Source organism: Neltuma alba, unplaced genomic scaffold, assembly GCF_004799145.2.
Source record: "Neltuma alba isolate B1F8T4 unplaced genomic scaffold, ASM479914v2 tig00002556_pilon, whole genome shotgun sequence".
NCBI classification, from domain to species: domain Eukaryota; kingdom Viridiplantae; phylum Streptophyta; class Magnoliopsida; order Fabales; family Fabaceae; genus Neltuma; species Neltuma alba.
In genome coordinates, this window is record NW_021632914.1 from 1 (window position 1) to 19289 (window position 19289).

At 37.1% G+C, this 19289-nt stretch overlaps 2 protein-coding genes and 1 pseudogene across 2 annotated transcripts; all 3 read right to left on the reverse strand.

The window, feature by feature from the left end:
* Positions 1 to 144: 144 nt before the first annotated feature.
* LOC114732421 (5-keto-4-deoxy-D-glucarate aldolase-like) lies at positions 145 to 1539 on the reverse strand (annotated as a pseudogene).
* Positions 1540 to 2452: 913 nt separating this feature from the next.
* Positions 2453 to 7082, reverse strand: LOC114732267 (putative receptor-like protein kinase At4g00960). The gene is made up of 6 exons (XM_028919568.1): positions 6802 to 7082; positions 6554 to 6693; positions 5961 to 6171; positions 4286 to 4520; positions 3723 to 3873; positions 2453 to 3101 (listed from the first exon to the last, which is right to left on the reverse strand). The coding sequence occupies exons 1-6, from the start codon at positions 6863 to 6865 to the stop codon at positions 2703 to 2705; spliced, it is 1200 nt and encodes a 399-aa protein (XP_028775401.1). The 5' UTR covers positions 6866 to 7082; the 3' UTR covers positions 2453 to 2702.
* A 3025-nt stretch (positions 7083 to 10107) lies between these two features.
* LOC114732346 (myosin-binding protein 2) lies at positions 10108 to 14512 on the reverse strand. The gene is made up of 4 exons (XM_028919638.1): positions 13046 to 14512; positions 12793 to 12930; positions 11238 to 12685; positions 10108 to 10962 (listed from the first exon to the last, which is right to left on the reverse strand). Exons 1-3 carry the CDS (start codon positions 14364 to 14366, stop codon positions 11277 to 11279), a joined length of 2868 nt encoding a protein of 955 aa, XP_028775471.1. The 5' UTR covers positions 14367 to 14512; the 3' UTR covers positions 10108 to 10962; positions 11238 to 11276.
* Between the last annotated feature and the right edge of the window lie 4777 nt (positions 14513 to 19289).

Sequence of the window (19289 nt, forward strand, 5' to 3'; positions counted from 1 at the left end):
TGATGTATTCCTTGTTGAATCATTCAAAAAAAAACAAGACTAATGTTTCTCTATTCTCTCTCTCCAGCATCAAAATGGAACACGAAATTCCTAAGGGTGCGTTTAGACGGATGCCAAAACTCTGCAATCGCACACACAACCCCATTACAAACAAGGATACTCCTTTGCACCATTATTTACGAGGAAAAACAATGGTGTTGTCAAATTACTCAAATACATTACAGATTTTTAGCCGTCAACATGTAGCTTGGATTCAAGACCAATGCATGACAAGGAAACTGAGAAGCTCAGAGTGAATAATCCAAAAACACTAAAAATCGCCACATTTACAAAGCTGAGGTAATCTAGCAAGAAAAATAAACAAAGAAAGTACCATCCAAAAAGCAACAAGCAGAGGCGTCCCTCATTCACTCCAATACTTCTCATCACCATCCTTGTCATCTCCACGCTCATCATCAGAGCTCTCTTCCATCAAGCTCGTCTTAAATATCAGCACATCCTCCACCGCGACACTTCTAAATAACCCCACATCTGTAGCACCAGACACCATGCTATATCCACGTGACGTAGATCCAGGGCCGGATCATGCGGCATCGCAAACCCAGCTAAGTAAGCTCCGCCGCCACCGCCATTGCTGTCCTTCTGCTCTCGAGCACTGCTTTCTCAGCCGCCCTCATCGCTTCTCTCACCTTCTTGTTACCAGGGTCCCCACAAGTACCCCAAGCTAGCACTAAGGTCCAACGGACCCATCTGAATGCAGTCAACCCCATCAACGGCCGCGATCTCACCAGCCTTCTTCACCCCTTTCTCCGATTCAATTTGACACATGATCAGCAGGTCGTCCTGGTAATTATTCAAATACCCTTCATCGATCCCGTACCCTGATGCCCTCACAGTCGGGTGGGCGGAGCCGCGAATTCCCGCGGGCGGGAACCGGCAATACGAAACCGCTTCCTTAGCGTCTTTCGCGCTCTCAATCATTGGGAACATGATCCCCTGTGGACCTAGATCGAGAGCCTTCTTAGTCCAGGTGGGGCAAGTTTCGGGAACCCGGAGAATCGCGGCGGTTCCGGCGGCAGCGAGTGCATGGAGGCAGGGCAGCGCATCAGAGATGCCACCGTGACCGTGTTCCATATCGACAACAACAAAATCGTATCCGGCGAGACCTGCGATCTCGGCAATGGTGGGAGAGAAGGTGAGGAGGAAGAGGCCATAAAGGGATTCGCCACTTTGGAGGCGAGATTTGAGGTTCTTAGGAGATGAGAGGGGGTAGTTGGATGTGAGAGAGGAGGAGGAAGCGGTGCCATCCGCTAAGGACTTGGGAATGGGCGAAACACTGGATCTCGTGGAGATGGAGATGGGTTTGGACAGTGGAGAGGGAAGGAAGAAGGCGACGACGATGTGAGGGGCGTGAATTTGAATTTGGAGGGTGCGAGCAATTGAGGGTTTCTGAGAATGGAGGAGAGGGATGAGCTCGTCGATATAGTTGCGGCCATATCCATTTTCTCCCTGTCTCGGAAGAGCCTGCTCAGTCTGTGAAGCTCACTGTAGAGTATTGACGAACGACGGCTGAGGCGGAGCAGTTGAAGAGGCATCATTCCCTGCATTAGGATGAGAACTTAAATTTTGGTCATATATTCTTTATATTGGAAATTCATTCACATTTTTAACTTTCGAAAAAGTTCATTGTTACTAAAATAAATTGGTATAAAACATAAAATATAAAGGAAAACTTGGAATTTTGCAAGTCTGTTTTTAACTTTAATTTTAATTTTTAGCATGATGATTGACGATGAATTATAGCAATTATTTGATTATTATTACTCACTCTGTTTTTGTTGTGGTGTGGGATATGTTTCTCTAATCAATACATTTTTAATTAACATTATGAATGAGTATGAGAAAAAGTATGAGATGACTGGGGAAAAAATTATAAATGACAATGAAAAAATGAAATATTAAATTATCACTTTAATTTTTCTTTTAACAATTATTTTGTTATATATCTAAGCATGGTTGGCTCCATATAAATTCACAATATGAGATGATCGGGGAAAAAATTATAAATGACAATGAAAAAATGAAATATTAAATTATCACTTTAATTTTTCTTTTAACAATTATTTTGTTATATATCTGAGCATGGTTGGCTGTCACAATATAATTTTAAACACCCACACATATGAAAACGTCAATGTCGAGTTTAAATCTCGAACATTAACCAGCTGTTACTCGGATAACTTAATGACTAAATCTCGTTTGATTTTTTTTTTTTGCCTGAAATCTCGTTTGATTCAACTTAACAGCCATTAAGTGCATTACTATGATCACTTGGCCATGAATGAAGGCACAGATATGATAATTTCAGCAGAGCGTAACGTGTCTAGATTCACTCGTTTGATTGACATTTTGCGTGGCGAAGATCTAGAATGAGCAATTACGAGTCCTGGGGTAAGATGAATAACAAGAATTCAATTAATTTCCCAGCATTATTTACACAAAGAATTAAGATCCTTTAACCATATCTGAAAAAAGAAAAGGAAAAAAGAATCAATTGTTATTAAGTTAATCCTCTCCAATCCATAGCTAATCCCTCTCATTATTTACACTCTATCTCATATATTTCTACATCACAGACAAGAGAAAAGAAGGAATAACAAAACCAACATTAGCCCCAATCTCCCTCTCCAGGGAGAGTAAGCCTAAGCCTCATGCATGGGACGTTTTCCACGAGGGTCAATTTCCCGAGCGCTGGAGCTTGTTCCCGGTGTTGTTGCGATGGTGGTATAGTTACTGCTTGAGTCAGAAGTCCGAGAATCAGAGTCAGCACCTGAAGTACCAGCTGCGGTAGAAAATGTGGAGCGCCTGCGAGGTCTTCTGTATCTGGAACCAGGCGCTCCTGGTCTAGTCGGCTCATCCATGTGGCCCGGCTTCTTTGACAGCATCACCACCACGCGCCGCATGCTTGGCCGGATATGTGGATCCCCTTGAACGCATAGCAGACCCAGTTGTATGCACATTGCTACTTGATCTTCTGCTGAACCTGCTATTGCAGGGTCAACCATTTCTAAGCTCCTCCCTTTCTTGTAAAGCTTGTATGCCTGAACAAAGGCAACAACACATTATTTCTTAGATATGTCTGATATGGAAACTTCATTCACAGCTCTTCCTTCACACATGAACACAATACTTAGTTCATTTCTTTCCCAAATTAGGATGCTAATAATTTCATCTATTATCATATTAAAATATTTTTCAGGATTTTTTTTTCCGGGGCAGAACAAACGAGCAAAAGGCAAATCCTTTCAGCAACTAAAAAAGTTAATTTTCTTTATTATCGTGTAAACTGTAAAACCTGACAACTAGGATTATTGGAATAACTTTTTTGCCCGGGAGGGTGTAGGGCAGATAAGTTTCTTGGAGGCTTCTCAAGATGCGATTAATCTGGCTGTTGAATTTTCTCTACCCAAAGGCTTTGATGGTAGCAAAGTCATAAACGCTATGCACGCATGAACGCGGGACGAATTAATTAAGTGGGGTTTGGATTTTGGGGCTTATATCCTTTTCAGTGCTGGTGAACGAATGTCACGCGGTTGTGACCCACCATGAGCATAAATTAATCAAACAAAAAAAGAAAAAGGTTATTGGAAAACCGGAAAGGTCAAAGAGCCTACACCTAAAACCTCATAAAGAAGCCAAGACATTGGATAAATCAATCTTACCCAATCAAGGAGATTATGTGCATCCATCTCAGGGCTAAACATTGAGTTTCTTTGGCCACTTATCAGCTCCAGAACCAAAACCCCATAGCTAAACACATCTGCCTTCACTGATAAATGCCCATGCATCACATACTCTGGAGCCATATATCCACTGTATATTCACAATTTTACAAGACACAAATCTACTTTATTCACATGACCATGCTAACTTCATTTTTAAAAGAGAGAATGACAAATATGGACCTGATAACAAAGTTAATGTCAGATTGGAACTTCTCAAAAGCTGTCAGTTCTGAAATATGAGACACTGAGTACTAAAATTTGAGAATTTAAGTTGTTATGAGGTCCCGGTTTGATGTTAACCTTTTCATGAGGTCTTAAATTGTCATTCAACCTTTTTTAAGATAGTTGACTAATCAATAGATATTTTGATACTATTCTTAAATTGTCAACAATGAATCTTGGATTTGCTGCTTATTTTTCAAAGTTTGGTGGGGTCCTATAACCAAAATTTGTTTCCATCAAGCAATATCTAGGGAAGAGGTCAAAGTTGAAAAGCATACTTGGTGCCAGCCACCCGTGTATTGACGTGAGTTTGATCCTCAGGGAAGAGACGAGCCATGCCAAAGTCTGCAATCTTGGGCATCCATTTGTCATCGAGCAAGATATTACTGGCCTTGATGTCTCGGTGGATGATGCAGCTGTGCGAGTCTTCATGAAGATAGAGTAAGCCTCTTGCTATGCCTGTGATTATGTCCAACCTCCTTTTCCAATCCAGCTGCTCTTTTCTGTGAGATTCTGCAATTAACAAAAAAAAAAAAAAGCACGTTTTCTATCAAACTCTCTGTCTAACAGCGGCACAAAAGAATACGGATAGCACTAAATGTTGACTTGACAGGCATAGACTCTGCAGGCCAATGGTACAGAGGCAAGGTCCAACAATAGCAAGATAACACTTCACAAATTTTATGCCATTAGCCCTTGCCCTTGTGCCTAAAAGAAACTTTCTTTAAATATGTTCCTTGCACCAAGTACTTGTATGAGAAAATAAAAATTTCTTGGAATCAGTGCATCCCTTCAATTGCGTGGAACTCATAAACTAGTTTATACTGACTCCTTACACGAGCAACTGTTACATTATACTTCTCCGATCCTAAAGATAAGATCCCTATACTAGTGTGTATAAGGTCTTATATCAAGGATCGGAGGAGTATTACATATTCTTGACAACTCCCAACAACAGATAGGGATATCTACCAAGCTTTTTTATATCATCCATCTAACACAAAATTTTGAGATCAATCAATCACAATCTTTCTCAGCGTCATTCCCATTGTAAATTATAGCTTAACCGGATTGAGTGCGGGGAGGATTTTTTTTTTTTAAAAATCATCCTGTTTTCTTCACAGAAATTGGAAAACCAAATTTAATCTTAGTGGTTAGCCAACAGCAACATATGAATTTTTGGGAGAAACACACACACACACACACACACACAGAGATTGAAGGGCTTTTTCTTCTAATTGAATCATGATGGATGTGCAAAGACCAGTCAAAAGGGGTGTTTGATTTAGCACAATTTTATCTACGCAATTAATGGATCCATTGAGGAATTCTATTGATGCAAAGTCAATTTCTTAACTCTTAATCTTAAGTGCAGCCGCTTTGGGAGTTCCCAGGAAATAATTTATTCAAAGAGTGCAGAAAGGAAAAGAAGATGGATAGGAGGATGGATGGCCTAAGGTTTACGGGGTTGTTACTGATAACGAAATTGGACATTAAAATTCCAGGTGTCTGCGATAAAAAATACCGCTTTTTGAGTCTATGGGAAAAGCCATGGAAAAGAGGAATTAGTTCGACCCTAATAGAGATTTCAAACGTAAATACCAAATCGCCAGTCAGCCTGCCTAACTGAAAACGGGTTTAAGGAAAACAACCCATTCACTTCATCGGTGGTAGAATTTGGACCCAGAGGTTAGCTTAAGCAATAAGCAGGAATTAAATTTAACTTCTCTCAATTGAGGAGGTATAGAAAAAGAAAACGAGAAAGAAAGATAATATGAGAAAAATTCTACAAAAAAGAATACCAGGTTAAATATCTGTGGGCCAAATAACGTTTTACATTTCAAAATCTGAGATAAGAAATGCAAGTTCTGTATTAATTTTCAAAATAAATATCATCTCAGCCGATATCATTCATCTATGATTATTGAACAGAAGAGGAACAGAAAAACTTACTGAATAGAAGTTTGTCAAGGCTCTCATGAGGAACATACTCATACACAAGTAGCTTCTCTGTGCCATGGGCACAATAACCCAACAAATTCACCACATTCCGGTGCTGCACACGAGCCAACAACTTGGCCTCATTCATGAACTCTTTGTTCCCTTGATTTGAGCTTTGCGATAACTTCTTTACCGCAATCTCTCTTCCATCGTCCAACTTCCCCTGCAAGTGAAAAAGGGAAAGAAAACAAAAGAAGAGAAAATCAACAGCAGTTGGAGTAGGTCTAAGGATCTCGGTTTACCATGAAAAAGCACCCCCTCCCCCGGGGAACAAAAAATCTCATTTTCTGTGGGACATTTTGCAAAACATTGAAGCTTCAGGAATTGATCAGCGAATTCCTTGCATCCAATCTTGATTGGGCGGAATAAAACTTTCCAAAATTTCAAAATCGTCCAACCCCTCTTAGAGTTTTATAAACATGAAAGATTGAATCTTCCTCAACCATTGCAAGAAGAATAAAGAATTCTTCCCGCTCAATTTTCTCTGTCCAGCTTTACCTAGCAACCAAGCATAAACAATTGGGGAAATCCATCCTGGATCGTACCTTGTAGACGGGTCCAAAACCTCCCTCACCAAGCTTGTGATGAGAATGAAAATTTTTTGTAGCAGCAAGTAAGGTTTCATAGGTAAAGATCTTTTGTTCCTGGGCAGCAATTCTCTCTAACTCTTCTTCGTTGCCTCCTTCTGATCAAACACAACCGAACAAAAGCAGTGAGGCCATCCGAATCAAATACCTAACGACCACAAGGTGCAATGAAACCAAAAGAGAAGGAATCAGATTATATTCTTCACCTTTACTAGAACCGAGTCTGAAGGGTTTAATCAGATTATGCAGAAAACTGAGAGATTTGGTCATGTTGCTTTTGCTTCCCAAAACCAGCCCATGGAACAAAAAACAGAGGAACCCCCCTAATGAGAGTAGTAATCACCGTGCGTTCTGCAATTGATTTGCCGGGGGAAAATGAGAACTGGGGTAGAGGACGGGAAAATTGGATACTATGAAGAAGAAGAAGAGAGATGAAGAGAGATTGTAGAGTAAGAGAACATAACAAAAAAAATGTGGAAAATATGAAAATGGAAGCGTGTTTAGTGACCCAGGGACGCCTGCTTGACTTGGTGCTGATGCTTGCCTTTATGCCACGGGGCCGCAGAACGGGTGGAAACTAGAAGAAAAGTCAAGGCTCACAATTCACTTCACATTAATCCCCCCGAGTAAAGAGAGAACAGCCTGTTACTTTTCCCGTCACTACCAGATGCCGCCAAACTTCGTCGTTGTCCCCCATGAAAGCTCCTTCTCGTCAACTCGTCCCTGTTTAGAATGCTCATCACAGGACCCGCGAGCCTTAAATCTTCTTTGGTTCGTTTCTTCTTTTTTGTTAATTGTGTTCCTCTCCATGCTTTGCATCGTGTTATAAATTTGTTGTATCGTTCAAAATTCATACCATGTTCATTCCTTACGTTAAAAGTAATTAATTTTTACATATGTTAATAAAATTAGTTAAGTTAATTATTTATAATAAATATAAATATATATTGTCTTTTTTAAAAATATTTTTATTAATTATATGTATTAAAAATATTGTTTGAAAATTCTTTAATATGTGTCATCACCACATGGATTACTTGGAAACAAAATAAATAAATATTAAATGTAAAATAAATTAAAATTTTATATTTAAAACCAAAATAAACATTCAACTAACTTTTTTATTAACAATAAAAATAGTACTACTCTGGTCTTAAATACTTTTTGTAGTATAAAGCATTTAATTAAAAGTATAATACTTTTCTCGTCCTAAATATAAGATACCTCTCTTCCTAAATATAAGATCCTGGATCTTATATTTAGGATGGGAGAAGTATTATACTTTTAATTAAATGTTAATTATTTGTATTGGTCATGTGTTCGCTCGGATTCGTTTGAGTGACCCAATGTTGAGAGGCAGCAAACTCTCCTGGTCTATATATTCTTTTAACTCCGTAAGGTGAAAACTTAATTAAAAATTTCGATGTTATGATCCATACGTAAAATTTTTTTTAATGCAATCCCTATTAAGAATAAATGGTGTTGGGTTGAGTTGTTATTTTACGGAACCATTAAGTATTAACCTTATTAGCTGGCCATTCCACTATCTTCCAATATTTTTCTCCATAACTTTTTGACCGCTAGCAAAGCCAATCAAACTATTTCAGTCCAAAAACAAAACAAAAAAAACCAATCAAACTATATTATTCCTCCTATCTTTAATATAAGACTCAATTAACTAATTTGATTAAATTAAAAAAGTTATGTAAGTTAGTTAATTATAAGAAATGTGATACGTTTTTCTTAAAATACCATAATCATCTTTCTTAATACCCCATCTTTCTCTTCTACTTGATTATAATTGAGAGAGTATCTATAGGGGTAATTTAAAAAAAATTGATAAATATGACAAATGTGTCTTATATTTAGTACCAAAACCAACTCAACAATTAGGTCCTATATTAAAGACCAGACGAGTATCATTTATTAGCACAGTCAAAACCATTTCCAAAGCAATTTAGCAACTTTATGATTTAAAGGACCTACTTAAAACCATCTTGGCATATTTCAACATTAAAAGTTAAATTAATTGGCAAAATATATATATATATATATATATATAAAGAATTTTATTGGCATAACAGATAATTGTCTTAAGATGGCCTTTCATTTAGGCTATTGTTGATCAGCTTTCCTTTCCTTTTTTTTTTTTTTTTTTAATAGTGAATGCCAATGAGCAAGACGATGAGAAGACATTTAAAAAAAAAAAGAGTTTTAATATGACATTCAGTGCCTTGCCTGCTTGGCCACTGCTAAATAAGTTAAGCTTAATATCTTCGTCAAATCCCACTAACAGTATTTTAAAAATTAATTGAAAAATTTGGTCCGTCTCTCTCATTTGACTGAGTTTGTACAACGAAGCAAGGCTTCCAGGCCCTTCCTTCTCACGCCATATGAAATGTCAAACCAAACAACACAGCGCCATCTGCAATTTTTTCCGCAGTATTTTCTGGACTCACCGCTGCGGGTTGCCGGGTTGGTGGCCTATGTGATTTACTCCATTCCATTTCATGCAATCATAGAAAAATAATGATTGAATTTCAAAAAAAAATGACTCATATTTGCTACTCTTATAATAAGTTTGACAAGTCAAAATCTGTTAAAACCACTTATCTATTATTTTTATGTTATTCTCCTTTTTATATATGGCCATTTAATTGTATCAGAGCATCATTAACCAACAAAAAAACCAGAAAAAGGGTTAAGTGTTTGATCCTCCCGTTCAAGGCCCAATTAGGAATAACCCTCCCGATCACATTTTACATATCTATATAGATGGACTCGAATTTGAGAACCCGTGCTTACGATTATGTTCATGTTTGTTGTGCCATAAATTAAGTGGGCCAGGCCCATATAGACACGAACGGGTGAGTCCACAACAGTCACAAGCAGAATGGGCCGATACGGTGACCCAAAGCCCAAAGGGATATTCATTTTGCCCCGACGGGAGAGGAGACGTCAACTCAGACATACAAGCGCGCAAACTCCAATGAAAGAACTTGCAGAGAAAACCTCCCCTGCTCAAGACCCTGCGATCACATCCCACTTTCGCATAACTTGGTTTCTTCTTTGAATCGATGGCCCTCACTGGTTGCTGGCCCATGTAATTTCCTTCATTTTACTTAAAATATCTGCTTGTAGTCTTGACCAATATTGTGTTCATGTTTCATTTCAAACCCAGTCCAAGAATGTTAGCTCACTACTAAGATCCTGTCTACCGGAAGTAACTACAAACGAAATCTTATAATTAGGACCGGAGGTAGTATTTTCGACGGCGATATATGTTTCTGGGAAAGTGTTCTCCTTGAAGGAACCTGTTGTTTTCACTTCCACCGCATTCAAGAAAAAAACATGCAAGTATATGAACCTGTTGTTTTCTGCCTACCCAAAAAATTGTTTTCTTCTTGAAGAAAAATCAATTGTGAAAGTAATATTTGGCTCTGATCTCAATTTTTTAGTGCTCTGCAACATCCATCCAAATCAAAAGCCACAGTGCCCAGATTACTCCCAAATAACAAAAACAAACACTCACTTTTTTATATAATTACAAAAATGAATACATGTAGTATACAAGTGACTCAGCTCAATTTTCCCTCTCCGAAATAAAAACAAACTCTCATATGATGCAATAATGCAAAAGATGAGACAAAGGGACAAGAAAGAGGCTCCTTACCTCTCCTTTTTCCCTGCTCCCCAAAAAAAGATTTAAAAGTTGACAAAACTAGTGGGTCCTAATTCTGTCCGTCTAATAAACTAATGCCCTATTTACCTGGCACAGCAACATTTTGTTGGATCAATCCAGCTCTGCAGAGCCAGGCCTTTCCTCACAAAATACAATTTGACAGGGTGGCTTTTCCTCATTAGCCTTCACACACATACTCTCATCATCCTTCTTTCCCCTAGAAGGTGATGATGGACACAACCAAAGAGATTCTCAATCTCTTCAGTAGACCCCACCTACCAAAGAATAAGTGTACCAAGTGAAATTATAAATAAATACATAAGCATGCAGAGGTCAGTTTGAGTTTCACTAAAAATGATGAACCTGACATGCCTATATATTTGTTCATAATTTACTCAGGTTACTTATCTTTAGCAGGTTGAGACTACCTAAAGTTCTCGACGCAACCCATAAAAATTTGGGTTTACATGGACAATAAAACGAGGATTCAAAATAGAACAGAAAATGGCAGGCTCCATTTTGTTGTCCACCATGATTCAAACAGACCATACCCGGATTCTCCCTTCTCCATCAGGGAAGAACTTCCGCTGGCATTTTTTTAATGATAAAAATGAACTGATGCTTTGGTGTTCTGTATGATGCATGCCTGATTTGCAACTTGCGGATCAACTCCAACGTGGCAAATCTGCATTTAACAAGGGCTTAATAAATCAACAAGTTCTGTCCCAATAAATAATCAAGAGAAAAATGGCGTTCCAATGAAAAGGAAGATTAGGAATTTAACAAGGGCCTAATAAATCAACAAGTTCTGTCCCAATAAATAATCAAGAGAAAAATGGCGTTCCAATGAAAAGGAAGATTAGGAATTTAACAAGGGCCTAATAAATCAACAAGTTCTGTCCCAATAAATAATCAAGAGAAAAATGGCGTTCCAATGAAAAGGAAGATTAGGAATTTTACCTCTTTTTAATGTAGTGGCTTAGCTGATAATAAACTTCTTTAGGAAGTAAGATCGCTCATATTCCTGACTCTGACTTCGACATTTCTCAGATCACGAAGATGTTGTAAAATTTCTTGGAGAAGGTCTAGGCCTTTGTCCCCTTTTCTCAAGGAGCTCATACAGTGCTTAAGGAACTCTCTGTCTGCTTCAAGTGCTTGGAGTCTCTCGTAAACATTATCGATCTCTTCTACTACAAGTTTCTCCTCCTCCAATTCAGCCTTTTCTGCTGAACCATTTTGCAAGGAATCAAAATGCAGTCCGTTCTCCTCACCATGAAACACCCCATCTTCGGCTTCTGCATCAACAATTGCATCAAAAAGTGGAAGAAGTCTCTTGGCTTTTGGAACCACGATTTTCTTCCCTTGATGATGCTTACCATTGATTTCCTCTGCATGACCATTTGCAAATCCATTTACCTGATCTCTATAATCGTCATAATCATGGAATCCATTCCCATTCTCAACACAAAGATGTTCTGTGGATTTGATATCATCAGAATCATGTTCTTCTTCGTAATTCAACTTCACCAGCTTTTCTTCCAATACTTTCAGCTGCTCTAGAATTGATACCCTCTCTTCCTCAAAGCTTGACAATGATTCTTCCAAGTATAGAACACCATCCACTGGGGTGTTTTTGTTGCTGCTGATTTCTTGATAGTTGTAGAAGCCGTTTTCTTCCTTTGCTTCATGATTAAGATCAATAGATAGTCCATCACTCTCTCCTGCATTGCTACAACAAGGAGATGAAGTTCTGCTTCTTATTGTGCAATCCCTTCTTGACATCATAGTTTTCTCTCTAATTTCGTACTCTTGAACCTTCCTTCGATATGCTTCAAGCTCCTTTTCAAGCTCTTGGTTCTCTTTCTCCCTCTTTACCATAAGCTCATTCAGAAGCTGCAAAGCCTCTTGATCGTACTCAGATTGTTCTTCCATCATCCTTTGGTACTGCAAAGCTTCCATCTGCATTGCCGCTTTCTCTTCCTGAAGCCTATTTATCATTGCCATTGTCTGACTGGCCGCTATGGCAGATGCACTCCTCTCTTCTTCTAGCTCTGCGTATAGAGCATTTAAAGCCTTTCTTTCAGCCTTCAATGCTGATTTTAATTTCTCAGTGGTTAGCTCACCACAATCAATGTCGCTAATGACACTTCCATCCAATGAATCTTCTGCTCCGGATTCTTTCCTCTCAAGTAGTAGCAATTTCTTGTGTAGCTGATGAAGATTCTCAAGAGAAGTGGGTGTATCAGGAACTCTCTCATCCTCATTTTCAGAAGTGGGGGTATCTGGAACTTTCTCATTCTCATTTTCACTAATCTCCAAAGATGACAAATTATTGTTTTCCACTGGTATCTTTGGTTCAACCACCATGGTTCTAAATTCTACAAATTCTTCCTCGTCTTTGTCATGACCTAATCATATATTTGAAGATAGATAAACTCAATTAAAAACTTCTGTATTAGAAAAATAAAAGTACAGACTCATGGAAGAAGATAGTAGATAGAAATTCGAGCCTCACCTTTTTCATTTTGATTTGAATCCAAGAGAATATCTTGTCTTTGAAATTCATCCACTGGTTCATGTTCAGGAATTTCAGTCCCAATTGAGACATCTGCTTCAGATTCATCACCCTGCATTTGTGCCGCCTCTTCAGATGCTGCAGACATGGCCATATATTAGAACTGTGTATGAAAACCAAGGAAGACAATAACCACAGGAAAAAAAAAAAGGAAAAGAAAAAAAGGAGAACAGAGGAGACATATTATTACAACCTGGAGAAATATTCGTACATGTTTCTTCTCTTGTTTCCTTGTTTGCTTCAACATTATCAACCATAGGTGAGTCTTCTTGGTGCTTCTGCTCCAAATTTTCTTCTTCTTGAAATCCTGAGGGTTCCTCTCTGGTTCTTACTTCAACTGATTCAAGCCAATTGATATCGGAAGCCTCTGTACTCTCACGAGCTGGAGATACTGCCTCAGAATTCACCGAAGTATGCCAATTCTCCATGGCTGGTTCAGCTTCTGCATCACCTTGCATGTCAAAGTCCAAAATAACATCTTCGTTGCTGTCAATTCCATGATCTCCCACATTTTGATTTTGGTTCTCAATAGGGATCAATCTGCAATCATCACCATGAATTAAAAATTCCAGATGCCGAAGTGAAGTTCCCTGAGTTTTCTCGTCAGTTGCGGAAACTTGAGCTGAGGACATGTCGCAAGATTGATCATCTTTGGGGATATTAGGATTTTGCTCCTCAGTGGCTTCTTGTTCTTTATCTTGATCCCAATCCAACTTGTAATCTTGATCATCCATAATCTCCTTCAAATTATCACAAACAGAGCAAGCACAAGTGTCGTCATCCTCCTCTCCCCTTCCAGCTGAACCCCCGTCAACATCAGAGACCATGTGACTTTTCTTGTTTTCTTCAGTGCTTCGTTCATCTTCATGGTGATCAGCTGCAAAATCCAATCTGATACGATCTGAGAGACTATCCTTATCAAGCTCTGCATCAACCCCACCTTCTGTAATAAAATTTTTCTTCTGTTTGGTATAATCCAGAAAGCTCAAAGAAGGTTTAATCAGAATACAAGGAGAGTAGGGTCTGCTGTCCAAGCGAACGCCACAGCAAGAACAACTCAAACTTTCCTTTTCATCTTCAATTCCCATATCATGAGCATCCTGAATCATACCAATCTGCTTCATCCATGGAAAGAAACCAAAGTTCTTCGAAATTTTGACGTAATCTGTCTGAGATGAGGATGAGCAATCCTCACACATATCCTCCGATTCAGCTAGTCTCCGATGAGTCGAGCAGAAACCCAGTTTGGAAATCTCAGAGGCATGATCATCGCACACAAGATCTCTCAAACATTTCCTGCTGTTGCCGGGCTCGATGATCTGATCAATCCTAGTGCACCACACACAAGGTCTTTTGAGGCCAAAGTAATCGGCGAATTTCAATATACAGAAAGAAAAGAGAGAGTTTAGTAGAAGAAGGATGATCAGAATCCACTCCAGGATGGCATAAACGAGAACAAGAGTGATTTTGTTGGTGTTTCTATGCAACATGGTAGCAAACTTGTTGGCAGCCATGGATAGATGATGCTGTGTTGTTGATATGTACAAAAGAAGAAAAGGCTTGGAAGGAAAATCAGATAAGAATTGAGTCAAGTGTTGCAGAGACAGAGAGGGGGGGGGAGGGGTTGTGGGGGAAGTGAGAGAGAGATTAGCACAAAGTTTCAGAGGGAAGAGAATTTTCAGACAAGATGTGCAAACTTTTATTGTGGGCAGAGTATAACACAAGCGAAGGAAACTGTTTAGGTTTTATAAGAAGTAGCTGTATGCTTTTATTCATGCTGAGATTATAATTAGCCACGTCTGGGTTCAAACCTTTTTTTTTTTGGGAGAAAGTAAATAGAATAATGAATACATTCCATATTGATCTCATATAATTCCATGGTATTTAATAATATGCTGACAACTAGAAATAAGAGGGGACTGAGTTTAGAGAAAAAGAAAGAAAGGAACTTAAGTCAAAGAAATTTAAAGAATGTTACTCCCTCTTGTTCTAAATATAAAACTTATTCTGTAGTGTAATTTACACTATAAAATGGGTTTTATATTTAGAATCGGAGAAATTTTTTTTTAGGTATATATATAAATATAAATGTATATGATAGGGATTCTGTTTTTTGGTGTGATGTTTTGAGGTCAAAATAATCTGAGTCTGTAATGACACAAAACAGAGCACTGGAATTTTCCTTGGAGGCGGATTATTTTGAGATTGATTCATGCCAGCTCCTCTAATGAAGTGGTGGGACCAACCCTAAAGTTGAAGGGTGGGACCTATTTTGTGGCTGCAGATGCTTGATTTCATAATGTGGATTTGTTTCCTAAGCGGCTCTCTGCTTTTAATATTTTAACATTTCCTTCCCCACTCTCTTCAATTAATCAAATTCACTTTTTGCTACTCCTCACAACTTCTAATTCACCAATCTTGCTTTGTTAACAAGCTTTCTTGTTCCGTATTTAATTCATATTCTGGACAACCCTCTTGCCTTCATCAAATGGAAACTTTCTTGTCATCACAGAAATATCTTCTCCTTTCATTTTTCTTCACCAACATTTTCATCTGTTTTCTCTTAAAAAATTGTTGAAGCCTACAACTTATCCCTAAAATATTAACTTTAAGCTGAGGATTCTAGCCTTCTAAATGAAAGGATTAGATTATTGAGAAAGCTATCCTTATATGCTCATTTGTTTTTATTATAAATAACTTATATGAAACTTTTCTCACGTATTTATTTTGCATAACCTAAATTTATTTAAAATAAGCTAATTCAAATGATTTGTGAAGTCAACAATGCTCAAATCTAATATAATAATATCAAATATCGGATATTATATTTTTTAAAAAAACAACTTGCAACTAAAATGAAATGAATCACTTCTGACAAGGTAATTTATGATGATCAAAAAGAAGAAAGGTAGCCAAAGGAAGCCAAAAAAACCTCACAAGTCATGCTTGTTTTGTTATGGTTTTGGGTTAGGGCTGCACCGCCCTTCACCGACTTATATTATCATCATGTTTTTTGTGGGGGAAAAAATGTCATAAAATATTTTTAAATATTTAAATTTAATATTTTATAGATTAGATCTGCTTAAAATTTGTTATTTATGCCTTCATCAAATCTGCACCATTAAGTATTTCAGTCTCATTTGGCCCCACTGGTTATAATTCATCAGATGCCTCCATTACCCCCACCTTAAAGCTAATTTAATTAAACCTAATTATGCTCCCATTACAAAATTAATTTAAGTACAAATATGCCAGCTTAAAGGTTTTCCAAAAAGATCAAAGCAACGTCCAACTTTTTTCATCCTTTCATGAAAAATATTTGAATCCAGAGAAACATATGCAAACATTCTCAGAACCTAGATACAAATTTAAGATGCAAATTATTGTTGTCCCATGCAAAATTGTAGCACCTAATTATTATCCGAAAATGAATTTTAAAAATAATCATATTAAATTTCTAGGACACATGATGGCTTTCATCAATTAAATTAAATACGTAGCAGTAAGAAAAATTAATCAGAGAGCTGGAGTAGATAAATTAAAGACGAACGTTTTATTGTGTCATAGTTATGAATTATCTTTATTGGGATTAAAGAACATTAAAGTAAAACTCACTTAATAAAGTGTATTACTGGTGGGAGCCCTTAATTACACTCTCACTAACAATTTTGTGTTGCTTTAATCACAATTTCTCTTATTGTAATCGAAAATCTTTCATTTTAAAAACTGTCCTTTTTATTTTTTGCCTTCAACTTTGCTATGCGCGCGAGATGTTTAAAAGATCAAGCTACAATGACTTCTTAAAAATATTTTTTTAAAAAAAAAATCACATAAAGATTAGGTTATATTGGCCCACGCATTGCTGAAAAAATAGTCAAATATTATGTGCCAAAATAGCTCCCAACTAAAGCTTTACTGAAAAATTCAAAAATGACGACTCAGGCGAACACATGAACACATTAGATAATATTATATCATAAAATGTTAAATATATAATAAATAAAATATATGGTTGATGATTCATGAATGTAGCATTATTGTGAAATTACTCAATTAGATAGGAGGACCCTACAGCATCATAGAAACGGCTCGCGTGGGCACGACGACACCATCTTAAAAAGTAATTATTATCATTATTAGTTATTAATTATTAAAAAAATATGGGATGAATCTGAAACTAGTTTGCTTAATCGTGCATACTAATCAATATGGAGCCTATTTTCAATTTCCAATGATAACCTTTAACTCCACCTTTTAGCCAGTTTTTATTTTTTATTTTTCGCAAAGAATATTAGTTTACTATCTAGGCAAAACTTAATGAAATTTTAGATCATCAAACTGCTTGACCATCTTGTTTGGCTTTTCTAACTCAACAACACTAAACATCTTTTTTTTTTTTTAAAGTATGAGATTGTGAATTCAATCCGACATGGGAGTTTCTTTTGTTGGATGAAAGATAATTTAAGGGGAAAAAACTAATTAAAATATTTATTATTCTAATAGATTTGATTTAAAAAGGAGCCTAATTGAAGAGAGTGATTTAAAAAGCCTAAACGGCCTACAATGAATGGAATATTATTTGCACGCACAATATATGTGTGTGTGTGTCTAATTCATTCAGGGTGTGAGCATTACTATATAAAATATGGAATTGATCATTGGTTAATCATATTGACGGGATAAGCATGGATGATGGTTGGAATGTCCAAATCTTTGGTCCTCAGATGAGAATCCAAGCAAAATTCATGGTATCAATTTTTACTATTTATTAGTGAACAAAAAATAATTACTTCAAATCTTTTTTTTTTGTTGCCTAGAGTATCTTCTTACCTGAACAATAAGAGACTAATCTCTTGAGATACTGTCAGACGTTATAGCAGGGATCCCTTCCAACAATGTTTTTTTTTATACATACTGCCTTAAGGATTAAACCCAGGATATGATGTTTAAGGTGTCCAAATCCCTTCTACTTGGATCAAATAGGCAACTAAGCTTATTAAATTCCAATGATGCTGACCCGTTGCCTCAGTTAGATGTACCGTTTTGATTTCTCATCCTTTAATGGATAGATAGAGACTTCTTCTCTTTCGTTGCTGGATACTCACTTGGGGAAAACATACACAGTATGTTAATTAATGACTTGAAATTACAAGTAGAATCCAACTCACTCGCTCCCACGTACAGAGAAGCATTAATGTCGTAGATCAAACATTTTGTTTGATTGAAACATAATGGTGGAGTTTTGAGTTGATGGTTGAAGTTGTTGGATGTTATGATATGTCGTCATCTTCATGGCCTGGACGGACGACAAAAGCATTAAGCACCTCAACGTTGTACTTTGTAACTTCTCCTTTGTTCGTTGGGAAGGAATATTGGCCTTTTGTTTTGTTTTCTTTTATAACTTAGGATTCTAATCATACCTATACACAGTACTTAACATCAAAAATATTGTTACCAGAAAAAGAAAAATGAGAAGAAAAGATCACAAACATAAAGAGAGAAGGCGAGAATGGCGACAGAACCTGCGTTCAACTACTTGTATATAGGATACCAGTGGTGGGTCCTTGCATAGAAGAAGCTTGAATAACGGGATGGAATCTTTAAAATAACTCTAAAACTGTTAATTATAAAAGATAAATTATTTTAGCATTTCAGACTTGTCGATATTTCAATTTAATTTCATCCTCTATCTCTGTTTCTTTTTCAACAAAATGAAATACTTTTATCTCCTTAATATTTTTTTTTAAGAGGTTAACTTCTTGGAATATGATAAAAGGACGAAATAAAATCTGTGAAGTTATATATAAGGATATATTCATCTGTCTCGTATTTAAGATTTTTATATAATTAACAAGTTTTAAAATATATTATGACAAAATAAATAAACAAAGATCAAATATCATGTATAGGGACTTTTCTTTTTATTAGAAGTCATAGTCAATGTGTTAAAAATTTTATTTATTTATTTATTTAATAACCAGAATCTGGCAATCCCTTAATCGCAGAGTGATTGGAGTGTTAGTAATAGCAAGGATGGCAAGGAACCCAAGTGATGGCGGCACATGTGGGGCAAGGACTTTAATACTCACTCTTCCTTCACCCTCTCCCCCCACTCCCCTCTCTCCCTCTTGTTCCCTTTGTAGACACCTTTTCTCTGAAATCTCTCTCTCTCTCTCTCTCTCTCTCTCTCTCTAATCTATGGGGACATTGGAGGTAACCATTGTCCCAAAAGCAGTGTTGTCACCTACTAGCAAATGAATAGGAGGGCAGGCATGCCCTGGCGGCCTTAACTGCTTGATCATTGAACTTGAGGCAATGCTCACTTTCCCTTTTTACTTTGCCATGTGCACTCATTGAAAATACAAGTCCTTCTTTACCAAAGAAGCCCTAATGGATAACATCGGTTCTGACATGTCACACAATGATCATCCATATTT